The sequence below is a fragment of the Pleurodeles waltl genome, chromosome 3_2 (genome assembly GCF_031143425.1).
Source record: "Pleurodeles waltl isolate 20211129_DDA chromosome 3_2, aPleWal1.hap1.20221129, whole genome shotgun sequence".
NCBI lineage: Eukaryota > Metazoa > Chordata > Amphibia > Caudata > Salamandridae > Pleurodeles > Pleurodeles waltl.
This window is the reverse complement of record NC_090441.1, coordinates 349590-376806: the sequence shown is the minus strand read 5'-3', so window position 1 is coordinate 376806 and position 27217 is coordinate 349590. Positions and strand designations below refer to the sequence as shown.

Genomic DNA, 27217 nt, shown 5'->3' with positions numbered 1-27217 from the left:
AACATTGTACTCGTAGCTGATGACAGAACGCTTTGAGCCTATACACAAGGCAGAATTTAAATCCTTAACCCCACCGGGCCTTCTCCGATCCTGATAAGGTTGATGTTATCTTGTCTTCTGTCGAGACCCTTGCACCTCAGCCTGGAGATGAAGGTGGACGCGATTGTCACAGATGTCAACCTTCTCCGTCAGGTCTACCAAAAATTGGTTTAGCAGGTTACTCTGAATGAGGGCTTCTTGGCAGACCTACAGCCCCAGGCGTTGGATCTACAGAAACAGTTGTGGACCTCAAGGAGCTAGTACAGGTCTTGAAGATGCGGGTGGAGGCCGTGGAGGGTTGAGCGCAATGCAGCAATATCTGCATTAATGATCTTCCTGAGCGCAGTGAGGTACAGCGCCACAGGGCCTCCTTCTTGGGGTTAAGCGCAGGCTACAGCGCCTGGACCTTAAATTTTCGTTTTGTTTTATTGTTTCTTGTTCAGTTCTTGTATGTAGGTGGTCCGATTCGATGCTGGCATTCTCCTGACTGTGCTCCCAGGAACAAGAAGGGGGTGAATGCTCTTTGTTGCCCCTTTTGCTTCGGGTGTCTTCTGCTGTTTTTGGCTCCCTGTGAGGCATGGGCGTGGAGGAGGGGATTGGGGGCAGACGGCCTGGCCATCAGGGGACCTCATGACACCACAGAAGTACAAAGTTCTATCTAGGAACATCCAAAGCATACATACACCAGCCAAATGCTCTTGTGTTCATGCATTTATTAAGCAGAAGAGACTATACATAGCATTATTACAGCAGTCTCACATTACTAGAGCGGGCGGGGTCAAACTGCAAAAAAGACAGAAGTGGCAAATCTTCACCACCAACTTTTCGGCCTATGCAAGTGGGGCCCTAGTCTGGGTGAGGGCAGGGACCCAGCTTGAGGTGTTATATTGGAGGGCAGATATGTACTCCTAGAGGCACGCGTGAGTGGTAACCATGTCCTGCTGGGGTGATTTACGCCCCTAACAACGACCTGCCTAGGTTCCTGCACCGCCTTTCTTTGGTTTTGCCTTAGTGGGTCCACTTGCCATGGTTGATGGGTGGTGATTTTAACCCAATTTTGGATCACACATTAGACGGATCTTATCATCTGTTCCCCTCCACCCCAATGGTTGCTAACACAACAAGTCTGCAGGCCTGGCCACAGCAATGGGAGCTCTCAGATGTGTAGAAGCTCCACAACCCAGGTACCCGCTTTTTATTCCTTTTTCTCCCCTATGCTTAGGGTTTACATGCAGCTAGATCTCATAGTGTGTTCTTGCTCCCTCTGCCCCTTTATAAGGGCTCCAGATTATCTGCGCAGGGAATTGTCTGATCATAGCCCACTGGTAGCGGGTCTCCACAGGGGTCGAATTTCCCCTATACCAGCTTTCTCCTGGGTTACAGGACACACTTCCCAATAAAATCCTGGAATTCTTTGCCCTTAATGAGGGTATGGCCTTCTCCCCGATAGTGGAGAATGTACTACGGGGCGGAAGAATTCAGGCAGTGGTTGAACTCCAGCCTGTGATCCTCCACGAGTTGGAGGCAGCAGAGTGCGATTACACTGACATAGAGTGGCAGGCAGCTGAGGACCCCACTCCTCCCACCTACCTTGGCCCCTCTCCGTGAGGTGGAGTCCCAGCTGCTAGAACATCTTTGCTGTCAAGACTTTGCGCCCTACACTTCCAAGACAGATTGGGCAAGTTGTTGACGTGTCTGGCTATTAGGGACACTTAACTTGAGCCAGTGCTTAAGCTCTCCACTCCAGACTGTAGCTTTCTTCGATCTCAACAGAAAATTCATGAGGCCTTTATCGCCTACTACACCGACCTCTACGGCACCATCCAGGAGTCCCCATCGCTGGCCCTAGAGGTTTTTTTTTTTACCCTGTGCAATATATATATTGTGCAATGACTGCACTCTCAAACAATCCTTCACTGTCTATTTTTCATCTTACTGGAGACAACCTTGAATAAAATGCCACTGGTTAGTGCCCAGGTAATTTTATTGAAACAGTACTAAATAATGGATCTGACTTTTCCTATAAGAAATCATCCTAGGAGTTCTTCCTATCAGGAGCCCATTCAGACAAGAAACACTTTGATCTGAATGAAGTGCAGACCAGAGGATGACACATGTATCTACTGGTGGGAGGGTCTGCTATACTTATTGAAGGAAACCCCCTTATATTAGAGATTTTTTCATACTCCATCCTTGTGGTGAGCAGGTTTGCTACAACTTTATGGTTTTACTAAAACTGGCACAATGTAAATGAAATTCTGTGAAAGGTTCAGACATAAGTTTTTCCTGCTTATAGACAACCCCAAAACTCTCTACAGCCCAGGTAACTCCCTTTTCACACTAGAAGACGTGTTTTCTGAGGATAAATGTGCCCCAGTCACCAGAAAATCCAACTTTGATGATATACTAAGAGCACTGGAGTTCTAACAGTGAAAGAAATGCCCACTCATCAGTTTGAAAGAAGGTAGAAGATTACTGCCAATGGGCACCATCACCTTTGTCTGGATACCGGCTCCCAAACACCCGTGCATTGAATCAGAATCATAAATATCTAAATGTTTGTTCAAAATTCAACTCAGGTGTAGGAGAATATTCTTTTTATTTCAAATATGCATCAGAATGACTTCTTACATTCTCATCAGAGCGTATGAGCAATGCACAACCTAATTTTGAAAGCATAGCCAATAACAGCTCCACAACCAGTTACAGCCTCCCATCAACACCAAAGCTTTTATTGGAACACCAAACTTGAGGCCAAAACAACTTGAGGACAAATCTGCTGGCCCCGCTCAGAGTTCAAACAGCAACGAAAGACAGATTCACCCTTAGCCACTCAAGAGGACACATCCTTTATGCTTAGCAAAGGCAGACACCAAAACCTATTGAAAGCCCTGAAACTGGTTGAAGAATGCACCAGGGGGTGGAAAACTCCCCTCGCTTGAGGCTTGCAATTCTCCAAAACAGGAACTTGATCCAAAGATGATGAGTTAGTGTTCTTTCTGACAGGCCTTCTCTTTTTCTTCTCCCTATGGAAGGAGAGAAAGACCTTTTATTCTACCTGTACTTCTGGTACTTCCCCTGTGGGACCGCTTAGTCAGAGACCTGGATGTGAATTTTGCCATCTTTAACAGAAGACAAGTCTTACACTGTTCTGTGCTTGGGTGTTATATTTGAAGTCAAGTTGTATACCACTAAAGACAAAAACCTGATGACCTAAAATTCACGCTACCAAAGTATTTTCAGTCATTTGGACAGTCTGAAAAAATGCAAACCCTTGGCAGCACTTCCAAGCAACAGTGGCAACACTGGTGTGCGATACAGTTGTTGATGCAAAACGTAATGGGTATGGGCTTCAGTACTGTATTTTAGTTTAAGCTCTATCAGTTAATGATGCAAACAAAAATACTTGAGGCAATAGCAAAGAATAACGTTAGCAAAAATATTAATATATTATGCAACAAGAATAGTAAGTGGTACAACTGCACCTACCCAGGAAAAGGCTTGGATGCCCACCAAAAAAAAAAACAATTAAAAAATAACCTCTTTCCTTGAAGGTGTGATGTTCTGCTCTCAGGTAGAGGTGGGCTGAGACCAGGACATCTTCCAGGTTAAGTGCTATAAGAGCTGTCTCTCTACAGAGGACCCTTCATCTTCTACACAATGGGCAGAGCAGTGAAGGCCAAAGAGGAACCCCCTTAGAACCCCCTTAGTCTAAGCACCCTGTGACCCACTCAGCTGAACGCCATCCAGAGCAGTAGGCATGGAGGAAGGCAAATGGAGCAGTGGTCCCGCTAACTGTTGTTCCCTAGACCACTAAGAAGCCAAAAGGGGGCTCAATGGGGTAGCATAGTCGAAAACTGCAGTAGTAACCCCCTCTTGATGGTCATGGTGGAGACTCACACAAATCCTCAGACCATGCCAACCATTTCTGCCTCAGTGAGTTAGCAACAGGGACACCAAAGTATGGTGGTGGTGCACATGACTATTCACTTCAACATGAAAAAAGATGAATGGACCACAATTAGACAGTGGGATGTAATCAATGTGCAATAAAAAGGGGTATGCTAGTCTTTGAACCCATCAAACACACAAATGGGGATGGGGGAACGCTTGCAATAAGTCTAGCCACTGGCAATCGCTCAGGGTAGCTTTCAAACCCATCGTTCTTTTAACATCCTTGCCACCTTAGCTTAGACCTAGGCATATGTAAAATCACTGTTGGTCCCACCAGTGCACCTGAAGTGCAAAGCCAGGTTCTCTTTTAACCAGAACACAACCAGCCAGACACCATTTTTGACCTGATTGGGCCTCTTCAGCTGGGTGTAGCTTGGTTCCAGCGGCACAGTGAGCAAGGGACCATGTAACTACAATGAACTGCCACTACTAGTCTTAACACAATCCCATTATGGTCCTACCTAACAAATAGTATTCTGATTTCTCTAGCAAGATCCAAAAATTAAACATATCCACTGCTGTTGTTTGGTTAGGATGTGAGAAACCAGACTACATTAGAGGCAGAGCGATACTAGCAAGATTAACACAATATTCATCATTCATGATAAAATACAATGAAGCGGACTCACCTTTTGTCTAATGCCCGAAGAACCTTGGCAAATACTTCCAATTCACAAAATTCACTACCCAACTGACACAGACGGCCCTGCTGGTACAACTGAAAAAATAAAAAAGAACACTTTAAAAAGTAGAATAAAACTAGCATAGTGCAAAAAAGGTAAGCCAAGCAATTAATGGGAAATTTAAAGCATCAAGTAAAGGCACAGTGAAAGAAAATAAGAATTACCTTTATAGGGCTTTAATAACGTTTTGCCTCTAGCTTATTTCCCATTGTCAGCTTACTGAAGACTGCTCCACCTACCTTGATTAAAAATAATTTGGCAGCAGGACTTAGGATTGGACTCCCTAGAGCAAACTTGGGCACTCAAGAGTCACTGTCAGTGTTGGTCTGTCTCCTCAGGACTCTGAACTATTTCCTGGCGGCTCTACCATTCAAGGAAGGTAGATAGCATGCTGGGCATTTCAGACTCACTGAACCAAAAACAGCTGAAGTAGGAGTTAACCAACCTATCCAAGAACTCTCAGACCCAAGTATAGGATATGTCTCCAGGGATGTGGAATTCCTATAGCCCGACACCCAGGACATATTGTTTGAACCCCATGCAGCACAATGCCTGGGGCTGCCAGGTTACATTATATTATGGCTCAGGGAAGGGTATTGTCTGCAGTGAAGGTAATATTTGTTTTCACCTGTTAATGCTGTTTGAACCTGTATATATGGTTCATTAATTCAAAGCCTTTACTATTAGGGTTGAGCACACTAAAGAAATGTTGTAAGCCTCGGACTGCGCTACTGACAGTGGTTCCAGTATAAAAATGTATACATACGTTTGCAAGGTTTAACAATATGATGCTACGTATAATGTTCCCATAAATCTCTGTGATTATATGCAAATATCTGAAGAATCTTGAAAGCCAGATTGATGCTTCTTCGATTTCAAAATAAATTGTTCACAAAAGATTAAAGTAGGAAAATAAATGTTTTTTTTCAACAGCTGGGAAATTTTAGGTACCATTCCCTTGAAGCATCATTTAGTAAAATGTGTTGATGCATCCTAGTATTTCCAAAAAATAATCATAATGGAAAAGTCAGGGTATCAAGTGTCAACAGGATTATGGAAAACATGAAAATAAACAAGCATTGGCAAAACCAAAAGGTCTGCCATTGGTGGTCAATCTAATGGTTTTGTCAATACGGGTCTTGTTTTGACGTGGTTTTTGTAAAACTTTACAACTATGGGAGCTGTCATGCCCTCATCATTAGAACAAACACTGACAAAAATAAAATGATTTTTTTGTTCTCAAGAAGCACACATTGCCATTACATTCCTGCCAATGAATAAAACTACTTTGAGTGCCGATATGCTCCTTGTGAAAGAGCAGAATGCAGTTACTCACAGTGAATTCAGTCCATAGATAGACAGAGAAAGAGACAGAATTTTAATAAAAACAAAAGATATTGGTTAACGCTAGACATGATGAGGAACACAATTCTTAAAGATAGTCACAAAAGTTTAACCATGGTATATGTTCTTTTATTAGTGCAGATTTACGGTTTTCATGAACTCACAAGACTTTACGGAAGTAGGCCAGGAAACTGCAGTCCTATAAAATATTTGTGAACTACATTTTAGCACAAGCACGTGTAGATTTACTCATGAGAAAATCTGTTGAGTTTACAAGCTCACTTTCCCTCCAACCACTGTTTTCCCCCAACTCTGTAGGAAATGAAAATGTCACTTACCCAGTGTACATCTGTTCGTGGCATCAGTCGCAGTAGATTCGCATGTTCTGCAATAGCTCGCCATCTGGTGTTGGGCCGGAGTGTTACAAGTTGTTTTTCTTCGAAGAAGTCTTTCGAGTCACGGGACCGAGTGACTCCTCCTTTTGTCTCCATTGCGCATGGGCGTCGACTCCATCTTCGATTGTTTTTCCCCGCAGAGGGTGAGGTAGGAGTTGAATTGTAGTAATAGTGCCCATGCAATGGAGTGACTAAGTATGCACCTATTTAAGGTTGAGATGATACATATATAAATAATTGAAGGTAACTTCCAAACTGCTACAGGCTCCCGGGGAGGCGGGTGGGCACATGCGAATCTACTGCGACTGATGCCACGAACAGATGTACACTGGGTAAGTGACATTTTCAGTTCGATGGCATCTGTCGCTGTAGATACGCATGTTCTGCATAGACTAGTAAGCAGTTATTTCCCCAAAAGCGGTGGATCAGCCTGTAGGAGTGGAAGTAGTCTGAAATAATGTCCTTAATACGGCTTGACCTACTGTGGCTTGTTGTGCGGATAACACGTCTACACAGTAGTGCTTGGTGAATGTGTGAGGCGTAGACCATGTGGCTGCCTTACATATTTCTTGCATTGGGATGTTTCCTAGAAAGGCCATGGTAGCACCTTTCTTTCTGGTTGAGTGTGCCCTTGGTGTAATGGGCAGCTGTCGTTTAGCTTTAAGGTAGCAGATTTGGATGCATTTAACTATCCATCTGGCTATACCTTGTTTTGAAATTGGGTTTCCTGCATGAGGTTTTTGAAATGCAATAAAGAGTTGTTTAGTCTTTCTGATGTTTTTTGTTCTGTCAATGTAATACATCAATGCTCTTTTGACATCTAATGTATGTAGTGCCCTTTCAGCTACGGTATCTGGCTGTGGAAAGAACACTGGAAGTTCCACTGTTTGATTTAGATGGAACGGTGAAATAACCTTTGGCAAAAATTTAGGATTGGTCCTTAGGACGACTTTATTTTTGTGTAGTTGTATAAAAGGTTCCTGCATTGTAAACGCCTGAATCTCGCTTACTCTTCTTAGGGAAGTAATGGCGATGAGAAATGCCACCTTCCAGGTTAGGAACTGTATGTCGCAGGAGTGCATGGGTTCAAAAGGTGGACCCATAAGTCTAGTTAGGACAACATTTAGGTTCCATGAAGGAACAGGTAGTGTTCTTGGTGGTATAATTCTCCTAAGGCCCTCCATGAATGCTTTAATGACTGGTATCTTATATAGGGAAGTTGAATAGGTAGTCTGCAGGTATGCAGATATTGCTGCAAGGTGAATCTTAATGGAAGAGAAAGCTAGGTTAGATTTTTGTAAGTGAAGCAAGTAACCCACTACATGTTCTGGAGTTGTGTGTAATGGTTGTATTTGATTAATATGGCAGTAGCAAACAAACCTCTTCCATTTACTTGCATAGCAGTGCCTGGTGGATGGCCTTCTGGCTTGTTTTATGACTTCCATACATTCTTGGGTAAGTTGTAAGTGCCCGAATTCTAGGATTTCAGGAGCCAGATTGCTAGATTCAGCGATGCTGGATCTGGGTGTCTGATCTTTTGGTTGTGCTGTGTCAACAGATCTGGCCTGTTGGGCAATTTGATGCAGGGTACTACTGATAGGTCTAGCAGCGTTGTGTACCAGGGTTGCCTTGCCCAAGTTGGTGCTATCAATATGAGTTTGAGTTTGCTTTGACTGAGTTTGTTTACCAGGTAAGGAAGGAGAGGGAGAGGAGGAAAAGCGTAAGCAAATATCCCTGACCAGTTCATCCATAGGGCATTGCCTTGGGATTGTTTGTGTGGGTATCTGGATGCGAAGTTTTGGCATTTTGCGTTCTCCCTTGTCGCAAACAAGTCTATTTGAGGTGTTCCCCAGAGTTTGAAATAAGTGTTCAGAATTTGGGGGTGAATTTCCCATTCGTGGACCTGTTGGTGATCTCGAGAGAGATTGTCTGCGAGTTGATTTTGGATCCCTGGTATAAACTGTGCAATTAGGCGAATTTGGTTGTGAATTGCCCAATGCCAAATTTTTTGTGCTAGCAGGCTTAACTGCGTGGAGTGCGTCCCCCCCTGCTTGTTTAGATAATACATTGTTGTCATGTTGTCTGTTTTGACGAGAATGTATTTGTGAACTATTATTGGTTGGAAAGCTTTTAGTGCTTGAAAAACTGCTAGAAGTTCTAGGTGATTGATATGCAGTTTTGTTTGATGTACGTTCCATTGTCCTTGTATGCTGTGTTGATCGAGGTGTGCTCCCCACCCTGTCATGGAAGCATCTGTTGTTATTACGTATTGTGGCACTGGGTCTTGGAAAGGCCGCCCCTTGTTTAAATTTATGTTGTTCCACCACAGAAGCGAGAGGTAAGTTTGGCGGTCTATTAACACCAGATCTAGAAGGTGACCCTGTGCTTGAGACCACTGTGATGCTAGGCATTGTTGTAAGGGCCTCATGTGCAGTCTTGCGTTTGGGACAATGGCTATGCATGATGACATCATGCCTAGGAGTTGTAATACCATCTTTGCTTGTATCTTTTGTGTTGGATACATGCGTTGTATGATGGTGTTGAAATTTTGAATTCTTTGTGGACTTGGAGTGGCTACTCCTTTTGATGTGTCTATTATGGCTCCCAGGTATTGTTGTACCTTGCGTGGCAGAATTTTGGATTTTGTGAAATTGACGGTGAACCCTAGTTTGAAGAGGGTTTGTATGATATGATTTGTGTGATTTGAGCACTCTATTAACGAATGGGCCTTGATTAGCCAGTCGTCTAGATATGGGAACACATGTATCTGCTGCCTTCTTATGTGTGCTGCGACCACCGCTAGACATTTGGTAAAGACTCTTGGTGCGGTTGTTAATCCGAAAGGCAGTACCTTGAATTGGTAATGTATTCCTTTGAATACAAACCTTAGGTATTTCCTGTGCGATGGGTGTATTGGTATATGGAAATAAGCATCCTTGAGGTCTAAAGTTGCCATGTAGTCGTGCAGCTTTAGCAATGGCAATACTTCTTGTAGTGTGACCATGTGGAAGTGGTCTGATTTGATGAAAGTGTTCACTACTCTGAGGTCTAGGATTGGTCTCAGTGTTTTGTCCTTCTTTGGTATCAGAAAGTACAGTGAGTAAACTCCTGTGTTTATTTGTGTGTTTGGCACTAATTCGATTGCATTCTTTTGCAATAGTGCCTGCACTTCTATCTCCAGGAGATTGGAATGGTGTGTTGTTAAATTTTGTGCTTTTGGTGGTATGTTTGGAGGGAACTGTAGAAATTCTATGCAATAACCATGTTGGATAATTGCTAGAACCCAAGTGTCTGTAGTGATTTTCTCCCATGCTCTGTAATAATGACCTATTCGTCCCCCCACTGGTGTTGTGTGGAGGGGGTGAGTGACATGTGAGTCACTGTTTAGTAGTAGGGGTTTTGGGGCTTTGGAATCTTCCTCTATTTCTAGGGAATTGCCCTCCTCTATATTGTCCCCGAAAACCTCCTCTATACTGTCCTTGGTAACTGGACGGTGTGGCTTGTGAGGTGCTGGCTTGTGTGCTTTGACCCCGAAACCCCCCTCGAAAGGGCGTTTTACGGAATGAGCTGTAATTCCCTCTGCTCTGCGGGGAGTAGAGTGCGCCCATGGCTTTGGCAGTGTCCGTATCTTTTTTGAGTTTCTCAATCGCTGTGTCCACTTCTGGACCGAACAGTTCTTTTTCATTAAAAGGCATATTGAGAACTGCTTGTTGAATCTCTGGTTTAAATCCAGACGTTCGGAGCCATGCATGCCTTCTGATAGTTACAGATGTATTAATTGTCCGTGCAGCTGTATCTGCAGCGTCCATGGAGGAGCGGATCTGGTTGTTGGAGATGGCCTGTCCCTCCTCAACCACTTGTTTTGCCCTATTTTGTAAGTCCTTGGGCAGATGTTCAATGAGATGTTGCATCTCGTCCCAGTGGGCTCTGTCATAGCGCGCAAGTAGTGCCTGGGAGTTCGCGATGCGCCACTGGTTTGCAGCTTGTGCTGCGACTCTTTTACCAGCTGCATCAAACTTGCGGCTTTCTTTATCTGGGGGTGGTGCATCTCCAGATGTGTGAGAGTTGGCCCTTTTCCTAGCTGCTCCTACAACGACAGAGTCTGGTGGCAGCTGTGTAGTGATGAAAACCGGGTCCGTAGGAGGCGGCTTATACTTTTTTTCTACCCTTGGTGTGATTGCCCTACTTTTAACCGGCTCCTTAAAGATGTCTTTTGCGTGGCGGAGCATACCAGGGAGCATAGGCAGGCTTTGGTATGAGCTGTGGGTGGAGGAGAGTGTGTTGAATAAGAAATCATCCTCGACCTGTTCTGAGTGGAGGCTTACGTGGTGAAATTGTGCTGCTCTAGCCACCACTTGAGAGTACGCGGTGCTGTCTTCTGGTGGAGATGGCTTCGCAGGGTATGCCTCCGGACTGTTATCTGACACTGGGGCGTCGTATAGGTCCCATGCGTCCTGATCTTGGTCACCCTGGCTCATGGTGGTGTGAGCTGGGGAGTGTGATGGAGTTTGTGCTGGTGAAACGTCAATCACGGGCGGAGGTGAGGGTGGTGGTGTAACTCTTTTCACCACTTTTGGTTGTGGTGTTTGTTCCGTCTGGAACTCCAACCTCCTCTTTCTCCTAATGGGGGGAAGGGTGCTTATTTTTCCTGTCCCCTGCTGAATGAAGATACGCTTTTGCGTATGGTCCGCATCAGTTGCTTGTAGCTCTTCCTCAAACCTATGCTTCTGCATTTGGGAGGTTAGCGAGTGCTCTTCTGTATAAGAGCCTGAAGCTGGGTCGCTTGCAGTTTGTTTCGGCATCGAAACTTTGTCTGCGTGTTTTTTCGGCTCCGAGGTGACTTTTTTCCTTTTCGGGGCCGAAACCTCTCGGCGTCGATCTGTTTCTGTGCCGCTGTCTCGGCGTCGAGCCGTGTCCACACCGGCATCACGGTGTCGAGGCTTGTCTCCAGCACTTTCTCGGTCCCGAGAAGGCTGCGTGCCGGTGTCTCGACCGGAGTCGGACGATCTCGGCACTGTTTGGGCCTTTTTCGGTGCCGATGGTCGGTCACCGAATTTATGGGTCGAGCCATGGCCTGGTGGCAGTGGCGTCCCCTGGGCCTTGTAAATGTTTCTCTGTGTGGTTTTCGACGTCTTACTCACGGTTTGTGTATCGTCGAATCCTTCGGAGTCTTGGATCGAGAAGGTACCTTCCTCTTCCTGTTCCTCGAACTCCCGTTGGGCTGTCGGTGCGGACGCCATCTGAAGTCTTCTGGCTCGACGGTCTCGGAGTGTTTTTCGGGACCGGAACGCACGACAGGCCTCGCAGGTGTCTTCGCTGTGCTCAGGTGACAGGCACAGGTTGCAGACCAAGTGTTGGTCTGTGTAGGGGTATTTATTGTGGCATTTGGGGCAGAAACGAAACGGGGTCCGTTCCATCGGCGTTCTTCAGCACGCGGTCGGGCCGACCAGGCCCCGACGGAGGATCGAAAAAACTACCCCGAAGGGCACCGGAGCTCTTCGATCTTCGATGCGGTGTTGAATGTAAGTACGCCGATCCCGAACGCAACAATACCGACGAAAATCTTCTGAAATTAGCTAATTTTCCGTTCCGAAACTCGGAGCGACAGGAACACGTCCGAACCCGATGGCGGAAAAAAAAACAATCGAAGATGGAGTCGACGCCCATGCGCAATGGAGACAAAAGGAGGAGTCACTCGGTCCCGTGACTCGAAAGACTTCTTCGAAGAAAAACAACTTGTAACACTCCGGCCCAACACCAGATGGCGAGCTATTGCAGAACATGCGTATCTACAGCGACAGATGCCATCGAACCTTTACTTCGCCTATTTCAGGAGTAAATTTCCAATCTTTCTCAGAATGGGAAAAGACTCGAGAAGAGCTGGTGAAAAACCTTCAAGTTAGTAAGTTTGCACAGGCTTGAGAGGACATTCCAAACCTGAAACTATTAGTCACTGCCACCTCCAGCCCCAGTATGTAGATCTGCAAAAATGTGGCAATACAAGGGAATTTTGGGGGTGACCCCTTGGGCAAGGGTCGCCCCCTCCCAGGGGTCTATTTTATTTAGTATTTGTGCAGAGTAGTTGCTGTGTCTGTGCAGAGTAGTTGTTTGGTGAGTAGCTTTTTCAGGCAAGTGAGTGGTATAGTTTTTTTAGTACATAACTCTTTGTGATAAAGCTACACTTTGTTTATTACTTATTTTAGTGCTAGTTGTTGTTGGCAATCCATTTGTTGTTAGTGAGGATCAAGGCTAGCTGCAGAGTGACCGCTCAGCAGGTTGTTGGCATTCTCTTTGAGTCGTCTTCAGACCATGATTACGAGACTGACTCTGCATCTGAGGCAAAGGAGGAAGTGGGAGATTCTGGTAGTGAGTTTTCTGTCCGAGAGTATTCTTCTGATGAGGAAGCTACTCTCAGTTCAGATGAAGGGCCTGTTGTAGAGGAGGTCATTGATGTGCCAAGAGTGCAGCTTCCTGGGGCTGAAGGGTTTCTCATTAGAAGACCTGACACCTGGATGGCCCAAAACATGGAGCAGCCACAGTTACCTGCATTTACTGGTCTCCCAGGGTGTAGAGTCAATACGGAAAACTTTTTGCCTGTCCATTTATTTCACTTGTTTATGGACAATGTATTTTTGGAAGAGATTGTGGAGCAGACTAATTTGTATGCAGAGCAATATTTGAGGGTCAACGCTGCCAGACTTAAGCCTCAGTCTAGAGCTACTCAGTGGGTTCCCACATATCTGGAAGAGATGAAAAAGTTTTTAGGTTTGAATTTTTTTATGGGGTTGATCAAGAAGCCGTCACTTGCTTCTTATTGGTCTACTAGTCCCTTGATGGCAACGGGTACATTTCCTGCAACTATGACACGTAATCGGTATTTGCTTCTTCGTCGTATGCTGCATTTTGTAGACAATGCTTTAGCCTTGCCACGAGATCACCCTGATTGTGAATGTCTTTTTAAGATTAGGCCTGTCCTTGATCATTTTGTAGATCAGTTTTCAGAGGTCTATGTTCCAGGCAAAGAGATAAGTGTGGACGAGTCTTTGGTCCTTTTCAAGGGGCGTTTAGTTTTTAAGCAGTACATTCCTAGTAAGAGGGCACGGTATGGGATTAAATTGTATATGCTGTCAGAAAGCAGTACAGGATATGTGTATAATTTCCGGGTCTACACTGGTAGGGATTCCAGTATTGACCCTCCTGGTTGTCTGGCCACTTTTGGAGTTAGCGAAAAAATTGTGTGGGAACTTGGTAGACAGCAGTTTAACAAAGGTCACCATTTGTACGTAGATAATTTCTACACTGGAGTGCAGTTGTTCAAGGAGTTGTTTAGAGTGGACACTGTTGCTTGTGGCACAATCCGTTCTAACCGGAAAGGCTATCCAAGGAAGCTTGTCTGTAAAAAACTTGAGGGGACAGTGCAGTGCCTTGCGGAATAATGAGCTGCTAGCTCTGAAATTTTCAGACAGGAGGAATGTGTACATGCTATCTACCATCCATGATGAGTACTTCCCCTGTGACTGTTTGGGGTCAGGTTGCGGAAGTGCGCAAACCTGCGTGCATTTTGGACTACAATAGGCACAAGGGTGGTGTTGATAGAGTAGATCAGAGGTTGGAACCTTACACTATTCTTCGTAAGTCTTACGTGTGGTATAAAAAGTTGGCCCTACATTTATTTCATTTGGCAACTTTTAATATTTTTATTGTATTCAAGGATTGTTCGCCTGAGTCAAGGATGACATTTGTTAAATTTCAGGAGTCAGTGATAGAAAGCCTTATTGTGGTGGAACAGGCAAGAGTTCCTAGAGTAGAAGTGGTGGAGGATGTGGCTAGATTGAAAGATCGGCACTTTCCAGATCACATTCCTCCCACTCCCAAAAAAGACTTGCCCACAAAGAAATGTAGAGTATGTGCCCGGAGATTAATCCGGAGGGAGAGCCGGATTTACTGCCCCGAATGCCCTTCAAAGCCTGGGCTGTGTGTGCCCAGCTGTTTTAGAAGTTACCACTCAAGGAAAATCTTCTGGGAAATACTGTGAGCGTAAACTGTCTGTTTTATATTTTCATATGTTGAGTTTCACGGTTCGCATCACTGTCATGTATTTAGTTAGAGCTTTTGTGTTTGTAGTTTTGTACTTATTTTATAATTAGTTAGTGGTTTCTTTGTTGTTTATAAACAAAAAAAAAGTGATGGCGGTGTGAGTGGGGTGGCGCTTGGCTGGCGGTGTGCTTGGGGTGGCGCTTGGCTGGCGGTGTGCGTGGGGTGGCCCCTTGGCTGACGGTGTGCGTGGGGTGGCCCCTTGGCTGACGGTGTGCGTGGGGTGGCCCTTGGCTGACGGTGTGCGTGGGGTGGCCCTTGGCTGACGGTGTCAGCCAAATGCCAGTCCACACACTCATCAACTGGTGTGATTGCTATATCAGGCATGTGGGCGTATGAAAGTGATGGGCCCTTGACTGGCGCTGTCTGTCAATGCGAGTCTTATAATGTGCTGAGCCCGTGGCTGGCGGCGTGAATGGTCTTGTGCATGTCATGTATGAAAGGTGTGTGAATGGACTGTAAAGCGGTTGGTGCCTTGCCGTGGCTTTACAGCTCATGAGCTGTGAGTCATTGGTTCAGTTTTTTGGCCTTTTAGTTATTACCAGTGCATTTCACTTTTGTGAAATCTCTTGCTAATAAAATTTGATCCACTGAACCATCACTCACTCTCGTGCCAAATCCAACCAGTATGTGTGGTACAAATGACAAAACTTGCTCCGCTGTAATCAGGCGTTGCAGCACACTGAGACACGCTAGGTGTCTCAGGTGGGACCCCGATGATCAAGCATGCCACCAACTTGGTTGGTGGGTGAGGGGTCTTTTTCACATAACCTAAGTGCGTTTCTTTTCACAATTTTAGTGTTTGGCACATCACAGACGTATGTGGACACATCAAAATGATATATTACAAAACTACCTGTGTTTTTTTGGGGGGGGCACCTATGTTTTTGGTCCTGGGTGCGGCCTTCATCTAGGAAAACCAACCAAACCCAGACATTTTTTTAAACTAGACACCCCAAGGAGTGCAGGGAGAAGTGGATTGCGTGGATCCCCCAACATTTTCTTACCCAGACGCCTCTGCAAACTGCAAAATTTGCTAAAAAAGCATATTTTCCTGACTTTTATTTGTACGATCACCGCTCCAGCACAAAATTCCTACTCCCCAGCGTTCCCCTCAGCCTCCCAAGTAAAATGACACCTCACTTGCGTGGGTCCCCAAAGCAGAGTCAGCCTAAAGATGTATAAAAGAAGAATATGTCCTTATCAACTCGCTGTGCTATCTCTTCTCTCTCTACAAGTTTTTGGCCTTATTCTGTTGCAGGCACCTGGCCCACCCACACAAGTGAGGTATCATTTTTATCAGGAGACTTGGGGGAACGCTGGGTGGAAGGAAATTTGTGGCTCCTCTCTGATTCCAGAACTTTCTGTCGCCAAAATGTGAGGAAAATGTGTTTTTTTAGCCAAATTTTTAGGTTTGCAAAGGATTCTGGGTAACAGAACCTGGTCAGAGCCCCACAAGTCACCCCATCTTGGATTCCCCTAGGTCTCTAGTTTTCAAAAATGCACAGGTTTGGTAGGTTTCCCTAGGTGCCGGCTGAGCTACAGGCCAAAATCGACAGGTAGGCACTTTGAAAAAAACACCTCTGTTTTCTTTAAAAAAATGTGATGTGTCCACGTTGCGTTTTGCGGCGTTTCCTGTCGCGGGCGTTAGGCCTACCCACACAAGTGAGGTATAATTTTTATCGGGAGACTTGGGGGAACATAGATTAGCAAAACAAGGGTTATTGACCCTTGTCTTTCTCTACATTTTGTCCTTCCAAATATAAGAGAGTGTGTAAAGAAGACATCTATTTGAGAAATGCCCTGTAATTCACATGCTAGTATGGTCACCCCGGAATTCAGAGATGTGCAAATAACCACTGCTCCTCAACACCTTATCTTGTGCCCATTTTGGAAATACAAAGGTTTTCTTGATAGCTATTTTTCACTCTTTATATTTCAGCAAATGAATTGCTGTATACCCGGTATAGAATGAAAACGCACTGCAGGGTGCAGCTCATTTATTGGCTCTGGGTACCTAGGGTTCTTGATGAACCTACAAGCCCTATATATCCCCGCAACCAGAGGAGTCCAGCAGACGTAACGGTATATTGCTTTCGAAAATCTGACATTGCAGGAAAAAGTTAAAGAGTACAACGTAGAGAAAAATTGCTGTTTGTTTCACCTCAATTTCAATATTTTTCTTTTTCAGTTGTTATTTTTTCAGAAATGTTTAGGTTTCTGGGATCCAGCAATGGTTTCACACCCATTTCTGTCACTGACTGGAAGGAGGCTGAAAGCATAAACATTTTTTAAAATGGGGTATGTCCCAGTAAAATGCCAAATTTGTGTTGAAAAATTGGGTGTTCTGATTCAAGTCTGCCTGTTCCTGAAAGCTGGGAAGCTGGTGATTTTAGCACCGCAAACCCTTTGTTGATGCCATTTTCAGGGAAAAAAAACACAAGCCGCCTTCTGCAGCCACTTTTTCTAATTGTTTTTTAAAAAACGACATTTTCACTGTATTTTGGCTAATTTCTTGGCCTCCTTCAGGGGAACCCACAAAGTCTGGGTACCTCTAGAATCCCTAAGATGTTGGAAAAAAAGGACGCAAATTTGGCTTGGCTAGCTTATGTGGACAACAAGTTATGAGGGCCTAAGCGCGAACTGCCTCAAATAGCGAAAAAAATGCCTTGCACAGGAGGGGGAAAAGGCCTGGCAGCGAAGGGGTTAAGCAAGCATTTTCAATGCAACGGGTCTCGCATTTGTTCGAGTTAGAGCTGTTAGCGTTGTAAAGCAAAAAAAGAAAACGCGGCGCAATCGCGCTATGTAAAATGCAGTCCAACTTCGCTGCGTGGAAAATAAACAGATATAGTAGTCCAGACTCCAGGCCGAAAACATTGAGCCTCATATATTTTTGGTACTTTACCGGTGCTGTGTAGGTGGGCTAAACACCGGAAAAGGCATGACATATGCATGCATTTTACAAATGAAAGCAAGTGGATTTTAAAAGGCAAGCCCACGAACCAATGTAAGTGACTGACGTAGCATAGGTGTGGTTTCAAGCCCAAAGAGAGATTACAGATTGGACGGAGCACTTCGTGCTCGCCCATAAAAACATGACAGGTTCACCGTATCAAAGACAACTATCCTCTTTGCACTAAACATCATGTTTAGAAATAAGCTGGGGACTTTGGAGGCTCCTCTTAATTATACTGTACTGAAGTGGTCACCACTAGCAGGCACATTTACTATTTCAAAATGCACTACTAAATAACTAGCAAGTGTATTTGAAATGGATGAGTCAAGTTTCAATAGAACATGCAATGAAATCACCTATGCTTAGCTGCAAGATTGGCAGGTGACAACTATTTTCCAAAATGTTCACAAATCTCTTAGGTGCGTTGATGCTAAAGTGATTTGCACATTACAGCAATATAACCTTCATGGTAAAGTTCACTCATACTCCGGACACGTCAATTCAGGGAGAGGGACTTTAAGCTGGAGAAGCTTTCACTGGTTTGGTATAGATCCATAATAAACGGTATTCTTCCTAGCCCCCTGGGACTTTCCATCGGTCGCTAGGCAGTTAGATCGGTTACAGGGAGTGCATGAGAATGTCAACGTCTTTAATAACTTATTTCTGAGTTAGTAACAATTTGATTATGATAAGCACTATCTGCAATGTGGTAGGTATTTGGCAATGCATACTTGCCGATATAATAATTGCGTTAATGGCATACGGAGATTAGGACAGTCACTTTATATATTTCAATTGTTCTACTTATCTTGCCCTTCTAGGAAATAATAAACCGCACACCTCTACTGACTGTAGCAAAAACATACCGGTATGAGAACAAAACCAGAGACACTAACAACATGGGAGGGGCAGAGGAGCACAGGGGGTGAGGCAGAGCAAGTCAGAAAGCAGGGGCTGGCGGGAGGAGGAGGTGGATCAGAGAAGCCCAATGAAAGACAGAGCCACACAGATACAGGGGGTAAAGAAGGGCAGTGCGAGACAGCAACAGAGACAGGAGCAAAGACGTACATGGCAAGACAGAGCAACACAGGGACAGGAGCCGAGAAGCACATGAGGGAGACAGACGGAAAACGCACTTTCTCGTAGAGTGGAAAAACTGCAAAACCAAAAACAAAAAATAGTAGTGTAAGGCTCAGTAATGCGTCAATGCTCTAAGGGAGGCACAAACCCACAAACGGGAAGTTGACCACACACTGTCAAATAAGAAGCACTCAAATGAGTAACAATGAGGCTACCCAATGATAAACAAAGGGAGGCTTTAAGCCCACTGAACACGAACCCTTCTCTTGTGTGGCAGCGCCCCTTTTCAACACTGCAGCTAAAGCTAAGGATTTGTGGTGTGCCAAGCCACTCTCCTTCTTACCAGGGGAGATTTGTGCTCAAACACTTGGCAGAGATCAGGAAGAACGTGTCAGTATCCGTAGGAAGGACCATTTGAGGGATCACCACTGCAGGTCAATAAAAGTTCTCACACTAACCTTCTTCCCATATGTGTCACTTATAGTTCCTTATTGCATTGTAACCATCAGCGACAAACCCTTTAAAGTGGTTTACCTGCAAGCCCTTTCTGGTATTCCTAAGTGATCTGAAATGGTCTTAGGGAATTATATGCACTAGACAAACATTCAATACAACATAACATGCTTTCTTTTCTCTCTCCTTCAGCCTGAATATTATTTGTATCGTTCACCTGTAAGTTTCTTTATCTTTTATGTCCTTTTCGTTCCTATTCTTTTCTCAGCACATTTAAGAGGCCAAATGGCAGCACAAAGGCTACAGAAAACCCTATAATGTAACTTTACATAACAGCACGGCCTGTAACAAACGTAAGCCACCCACGCGTACACACATATTCTTTGATTTTGTTAAATAACGTTGCCAAATACATGTATAATCACAAAACTATTTCGAATTCCAATGCTTCATGAATTTACACAAAACAGCCTCTGCCTAGTTTTCCTTATCAACATGACATGAATATCAAAGTCAACTCACATTTCAGATAACTTTTCCTGTATTCAGATGCTGCTTGTTTGAGGCTTGAGGGAGAACGACCAGTGGGCAGGCTCTCTCTGGAAAGCAGCACAATGGTCAACAACATTCCTAGAATGCTTTTCACGAAGTGTAATCTTATGCTTCTGCAGTTTAATATGCTGACGCAGACTTCTACTACACAATTCAGATCAACATTAAAAAGCCGAAAAATAAGTAAAGTAAAACAAGCACTGGCAAATCCAAAAAGGCTAGACTGAATTTCGAGTCTGACTAAAAGTTTCTGTTAAAACACTGCAGCAGTGAAAAAACAAAGCCTAAAATGACTGATTTTGTTCTACAATGCATCTATCATAGAAAGACTTTACTGAGTTGTATGGTTGAGTTTTTTTTAAGATGTAAAACAGCCCCACATCCCTTGCAACACAGGCACTATAAAGGAAGCAGAATGGTACACAAGCGGTGAGTGAGAAACACTATTCTGGATGGAGCCTAAGCATACTTATTGTAGAATTTAAAGACCGGTTACCAATATGTAATGCGGCAGCTGTACTGTCAAATCAGATTTAAAAAGTTAGGGAATCACATCCCTGTGAGTGTTTTACTTGTTAAGTGCCCATATTTGCAAAGTAAATTTGCATACAAATCCATTATATCAGCCATTTTCTACAAACATACAAACATTTTTACTCGGTTATGTGCTGCTTACTTAATTACATGTTAAGAGTGATTAGCTAATGAACAACATGAGGTTATCAATTGGTTATGTGAAGTTCTAACTACTGGATCACTGCACAACAAGGGAGTTCTGAGTAGAGTTGGGACCCCACCCCCTTGTAAAGAGTTGCAGTGGGGAGAAAACTAGCTAGTAGGGGCAAGATGAAATCAGTTGGCTGAAAACCAGTCGAGATCTCAACCAGTCCCAAACGATATCTTTGTTATTGAGAAACAGACATGTTGTTGCCTCACCCATCTACCAGTCAATAGTTAAACGTGTTTTCAGCAATTAAATTCCTGCCCAGGAGGAACATTACAGTGGGGAATAATTATTTAGCATTTAACTGCAAGACCCATAAGAGGTACCAATGTATCCTAAGGAAATAGTCCAAAGACGATCGATCCAGACTACCAGTTATGTGGTGATTATGTTTTTCTGTTGTGGACTTGATAACACCTTATCTTTTATTCAAACTTTAGTTTTTTATTTATTTATTTATTATGTGACCAACATTATGATGCTGGAATGAGTAAAACACTATTCCCTGCTTACACTGAAAAAATGGCTAAAACATTTTAATGTGTGCTTCTTTTTTTAAACGATGAAATACAGTTCAATTACTTCTTAGAATAATATTGATCAGCTTGGCCTTGTTTAATACAAAGCAGAATTACACTTATGGCCATATTCTGAATCACATGCAAATCCTGATGTAAGCACAAACAGGAGCTTGGTGCCTGAATCATGATTCTGGACTATGTATTAATTATCACAAATCCTCATACACATTTTGGCAGGAAAAACCTGGTGAAATCCTGCTTTGGAAACAAAATGTCAGAAAGAGGTAAATATTCGGTAATCATGGTATTGGAGACTGTGTTATGCCTCATTCTGTGTTGCGTGAAACCATGTGGTAATACTGCACCCAGTAAATACAGCATCCCAAAGCATTAATATCTAGCTGGGGCCATGTTACCACCCAGGACTTGTAATGAGCCCTACAGAGTCTCATTAAGAGTACTGCTCAAGTCCTGGTTTAACAGTAAATAAGGGGAACCCAGTATTTCTAGGAATCAAGGAATTTAGGTACAATAAACCTATAATGGAACCAATTTGAGAAAAAGAAAAAAAAAAAAAGAGGGAAAGACCAATGCTTACCTCTACTGAACTGGATGTTTCCCAAGGCCTGCATCAGAACTGCCCACACTTAACTCACCAACAATGTGTTACTGCGCAACCTAAACTTTTCTTATCATGGGGATCTGAAACATTATGTACAGAACTCAACATTAGTTTAAAATAAACATTGAAAGATCAAATATGCTTCAGTGCCATTAAGTGTTAGCGCAGCAGAATTCCCCTGCTTTGCACTGTTTTTAACTTCAAAGATGCTGAGGTCTAGGTTACGCAGTAACTCATTACTGGTCCTAAAACATTTAAACTTTTCCATGGCCGACATACTTACTTTAAAAAAAAAATTAAAAAAAATAAAAAATGTTACAGGGACGTTATAGTTAGGCTCACATTTTAAACCAACCAAACCATAGAAACTCACCTGTTAGAGTTATCTCAAGTAACTATAACTTGTGCTCTAAGGTAACTAACTTGCGCCTTCCCTATGTACAGTTTTTTTATCAAAGATTTTAATGCAAATATTACATTGATATTATAAATGATATTATCAAAGATTTCATGATTGCTGTAATTTGTCGGGTAATTAGCAATGCACCCAGCACCAAAACTAAGTGGTCAATGTGTAACTATTCTGGCCCCTTTTCTTTTTTCTCATTTTTTTTTCTGGTACTCGGCTGAATATTAGTCGCAACATAGCTGAAAACACTTCCTTGTTGAAGTGAAAATGCCATCGACCTATCCTATGTGAACCAACATTAATATAATTGTCTGTAATATGAAAAAAAATGGAAACCATTCAAGCTATCAGATGTTTGGGTTTGGTGCCTTTTTCCTTTCACGCTTGCTAGATTCTACATAGTTTGTTCTACTCCGCTACTGCACAAGGACATATGATCACAATATTCACAATTGGTGGATTTACGTTAATGTTTCTTAAAATGAATTTAAATTTTCATTACTATATGTTAATCCAATCCTTGCGGCCAAACCCCTATAAGAACCCAACCTTTACCCGTGCACAGCACAGGTTGCCCGCAAGGCCTGGCCCACAACCAGTCCCTGCTGCCAACCCTCCTAACCACCCAACCCTCCTATCCACACGGCCCTTTGGCCGTCCGCATTTGGAGTTGGCCGCAGCCTATCTCTCTGGGTGTGAGAATAGGTGGAAGAGGGTGTATCTAGGAAGAGATGTTGTCAAATCAGTAAAATGATGCCAAATTTGCAAGAACAGAAGTTGGCAGCAAAAGTGGTAGACATACGACTTTTAAATAAGAGCAATCAAGATTGACAATCTGGGGAGGGTGAGGCTTGAGCGAGCTCTCGGTCCCATAGCCCCAGGGACCCCTAAATCCTGAGTGAAAATAACCACTGCCCCTGCCTGTCTGGCCACATGGGGTGAGAGCCTTTGTGTTCTCTGTGGCCAGAAACAAAGCCTGCACTGGGTGGAGGAGCTTCACACCTCCCCCCGCTGGAAATATAACATCTGGCGGTGAGCCTCAAAGGCTCAGGCCTCTTGATACAGTGCCCCAGGGCACCCCAGCTAGTGGAGTTGCCAGCCCCCCAGACAGAGCCCCACTTATGGCAGCAAGTCCGGCAGAAAAATGAGGGAAAGCAGGAAGCAGTGCACCCCAGCTAGGACTACCCCTAAGGTGTACAGAGCTGAGGTGACCCCCCCCCCGCAGAATCCTCCATCTTAGTTTGGAAGACAGGGACCAATAGGATTAAGGTTGTGTCCCCCTCCCAAAAAGGGAGTGGACACAAGAAGGGTGAAGCCACCCTCAGGCTCAGTAGCAATTGGCTACTGCCCTCTGACCCATGTAACGCCCCTAAATCCAGGTTTTAGGGCTCCCCTGAACCCAAGTTGTCAGATTCCTGGCGACCTCACAAACAGAGAGGACTGCTAAGCTGAAACCCCAGCAGAGTAGGAAGACGAAAACTGACTTGGTCCTAGCCCTACCCGTCTGTTTCCTGCCTCAAATGCCCAGCATAAGAAATCAACGCGTCCTGAGAGTCCAGCGACCTCTGCCAAGCTTCCAGAGGACTGCCTGCATCACAGAGGACCAAGAACTCCCGTGGGCAGTGGCCCTGTCCAAGAAGAAACTACATCTAAGGACTCCAGAGCATCCCCAGATCCGCAAGTCCTGATTAATCTGCACCGACACCCACGGCCTGTGTCCAGGTGGCCCAAATGACGAGAGAGAATCCCCAGGAGATTCCGAGCAAGTGCCTACCCTGGGTTGACTCTCCTGTCCCCCACAATGACGCCTGCAGTGTGAATCCGGAGGACTCCCCCGACTGCTCCGGAAAAAGATATCCAACACAAAATGTACACTGCATCCTCAGCTCCCAGGCATTAGCGAACCCAACCTCTGGTGCAGAAACTTTCAGCAGGTGGCCCACCTACTTGCCCAGCCTGTGGTTTTCCGGAACTGACCCCCTGGACCCAGCCCGCAGCATCTAAGTGACCCCTGGGGTCCCCTCATAGGAAAGCATAGGGAGCCCGGCACTCTGTTTGGACCCCGCACCTGGCCTCCCTGTGCCACAGAGGGTGGGAGTTTGGTGCCTACTTGTGACCCCCCGGTTCTCCTCTTAACTCCCCAGGTCTGCCCTCTGAAGACGCGGGTACTTACCTACTAGCAGATCTGAAACCGAGTGCCCCCAGTCTCCCTAGGAGGATATGTTAAACTTGCCTCATCTTTGACCTCTGCACCCAGCCGGCCCGTGCTGCTGGTGGTGGGTGTCTGTGGGTAACTTGAACCCCCACTAGTGGACTTCCAAAACCCCAGAGACCGGAACTGCAAGTGTTGTACCTACCTGCAAAACGTACTAACTTTTCGTCACCCAGGAACTGTTCTGAGAATTGTAGTGTCATCCTTTAAAACAGATTGTCATTTATTTAAAAACTGTACAACTTACCAATGTATTGATACATATGTGAAATGTTTATTTATGTACTTACCTGCAATTTGAATCTTATGTTTCTAGAAATAAATTAGCAAAAGATATTTTGCTATATAAAAACAATTGGTCTGGAGTTAAGTCACAGAGTGTGTGCTTCTTCTAGTGTCTGTACGACAAATGCTTTGCATTACCCTCTGATAACCTTAACTGCTCGACCACACTAGCACAAAAGAAAGCACTAGTATTATCTACTTTAGCCTCTAGGGAACCCCTAGACTCTGTGCACACTATATCTCATTTTGATATAGTATATACAGAGCCGGCTTCGTACATTGCCGAACACATACCACCGACAGGCGGACAACAGGACACTGATGGAGGTGCTGAAAACCGAAAGCCGCATTCGCCATGTAATGGATACAATGGCGGCAAACTGCCTGATCCTAAGATGGCACCTGCGGGAGATGCCACAATGAGCAAAGGCTGAGGAGAGGGTGCTAGAGGTGGAGAGGTGAGGCGCTTCAGACCACCAGGCTGGGGCTCCCCTAGGGCAACAGAGAGTGCACCAGAGCACCCTCAGGTGGTTAGAGCTACCCTGTGTAGGAGGCTGGCCTGGCTTGTAGTGGGTACCAAGGGGTACTTACACTTTGCACCAGGCCCAGGTATCCCTTATTAGTGTAGAGGGGTGTCTAGCAGCTTAGGCTGATAGAAAAGGTAGCTTAGCAGAGCAGCTTAGGCTGAACTAGGAGGCGTGTAAAGCTCCCACTATACCACTGGTGTCATATGCACAATATCATAAGAAAACACAATACACAGATATACTAAAAATAAAGGTACTTTATTTTTATGACAATATGCCAAAGTATCTCAGTGAGTACCCTCAGTATGAGGATAGCAAATATACACAAGATATATGTACACAATACCAAAATATGCAGTAATAGCAATAGAAAACAGTGCAAACAATGTATAGTCACAATAGAATGCAATGGGGGCACATAGGGATAGGGGCAACACAAACCATATACTCCAAAAGTGGAATGCGAACCACGAATGGATCCCAAACCTATGTGACCTTGTAGAGGGTCGCTGGGACTGTAAGAAAACAGTGAGGGTTAGAAAAATAGCCAACCCCAAGACCCTGAAAAGTGGGTGCAAAGTGCACCTAAGTTCCCCAAAGAGCACAGAAGTAGTGATAGGGGAATTCTGCAAGGAAGACCAACACCAGCAATGCAACAATGATGGATTTCCTGACGAGAGTACCTGTGGAACAAGGGGACCAAGTCCAAGAGTCACGATCAAGTCGGAGTGGGCAGATGCCCAGGAAATGCCAGCTGTGGGTGCAAAGAAGCTGCCACCGGATGGCAGAAGCTGTGGATTCTGCAAGAACGACAAGGGATAGAAACTTCCCCTTTGTAGGATGGATGTCCCACGTCGTGAAGAGTCGTGCAGAGGTGTTTCCGTGGAGAAAGACCGCAAACAAGCCTTGCTAGCTGCAAGGGTCGCGGTTAGGGTTTTTGGATGCTGCTGTGGCCCAGGAGGGACCAGGATGTCGCCAATTGCGTGAGGTGACAGAGGGGGTGTCCAGCAAGACAAGGAGCCCACTCAGAAGCAAGCAGCACCTGCAGAAGTGCCGGAACAGGCACTACGAAGTGGAGTGAACCGGAGCTCACCCGAAGTCACAAAGGAACGTCCCACGACGCCGGAGGACAACTCAGGAGGTCGTGCACTGCAGGTTAGAGTGCCGGGGACCCAGGCTTGGCTGTGCACACAGGAAATCCTGGAAGAGTGCACAAGAGCAGGAGTAGCTACAAAACACGCGGTTCCCAGCAATGCAGTCTAGCGTGGGGAGGCAAGGACTTACCTCCACCAAACTTGGACTGAAGAGTCAGTGGACTGTGGGAGTCACTTGGACAGAGTTGCTAAGTTAAAGGGACCTCGCTTGTCGTGCTGAGAGGAGACCCAGAGGACCAGTGATGCAGTTCTTTGGTGCCTGCGGTTGCAGGGGGAAGATTCCGTCGACCCACGGGAGATTTCTTCTGAGCTTCTAGTGCAGAGAGGAGGCAGACTACCCCCACAGCATGCACCACCAGGAAAACAGTCGAGAAGGCGGCAGGATCAGTGTTATAAGGTCGCAGTAGTCGTCTTTGCTACTTTGTTGCAGTTTTGCAGGCTTCCAGCGCGGTCAGCAGTCTATTCCTTAGCAGAAGGTGAAGAGAGAGATGCAGAGGAACTCTGATGAGCTCTTGCATTCGTTATCCAAGGAATTCCCCAAAGCAGAGACCCTAAATAGCCAGAAAAGGAGGTTTGGCTACTTAGGAGAGAGGATGGGCTAGCAACACCTGGAGGAGCCTATCAGAAGGAGTCTCTGACGTCACCTGCTGGCACTGGCCACTCAGAGCAATCCAGTGTGCCAGCAACACCTCTGTTTCCAAGATGGTAGAGGTCTGGAGCACACTGGAGGAGCTCTGGGCACCTACCAGGGGAGGTGCAGGTCAGGGGAGGGGTCACTCCCCTTCCCTTTGTCCAGTTTCGCACCAGAGCAGGGCTGGGGGATCCCTGAACTGGTGTAGACTGGCTTATGCATAAATATGCACCATCTGTGCCCATGAAAGCATTTCCAGAGGCTGGGGGAGGCTACTCCTCCCCAGCCCTAACACCTTTTTCCAAAGGGAGAGGGTGTAACACCCTCTCTCTGAGGAAGTCCTTTGTTCTGCCCTCCTGGGCCAAGCCTGGCTGGACCCCAGGAGGGCAGAAACCTGTCTGAGGGGCTGGCAGCAGCAGCAGCTGCCGTGAAACCCCAGGAAAGGCAGTTTGGCAGTTCCCGGGTCTGAGCTAGAGACTCGGGGGATCATGGAATTGTCTCCCCAATGCCAGAATGGCATTTGGGTGACAATTCCATGATCTTAGACATGTTCCATGGCCATGTTCGGAGTTACCATTGTGA

The 27217-nt window shown here is 45.1% G+C and overlaps 1 protein-coding gene across 2 annotated transcripts in view; it reads right to left on the bottom strand.

Moving 5' to 3' along the window:
* Positions 1–27217, bottom strand: part of APPBP2 (amyloid beta precursor protein binding protein 2) — a 337597-nt gene that overhangs the window by 258686 nt on the left and 51694 nt on the right. The window contains exons 2-3 of one of the 2 annotated variants that reach the window (XM_069226534.1): positions 19521–19597; positions 4623–4711 (exon numbers count right to left, since the gene is read on the bottom strand). Coding sequence is in view for 1 of the 2 variants with exons in the window: in XM_069226533.1 (XP_069082634.1) it covers positions 4623–4711 (89 nt within the window). In the remaining variant the exon portion in view is untranslated. The remainder of the gene's footprint in view (positions 1–4622; positions 4712–19520; positions 19598–27217) is intronic. The other variant, XM_069226533.1, reaches the window with a different exon arrangement.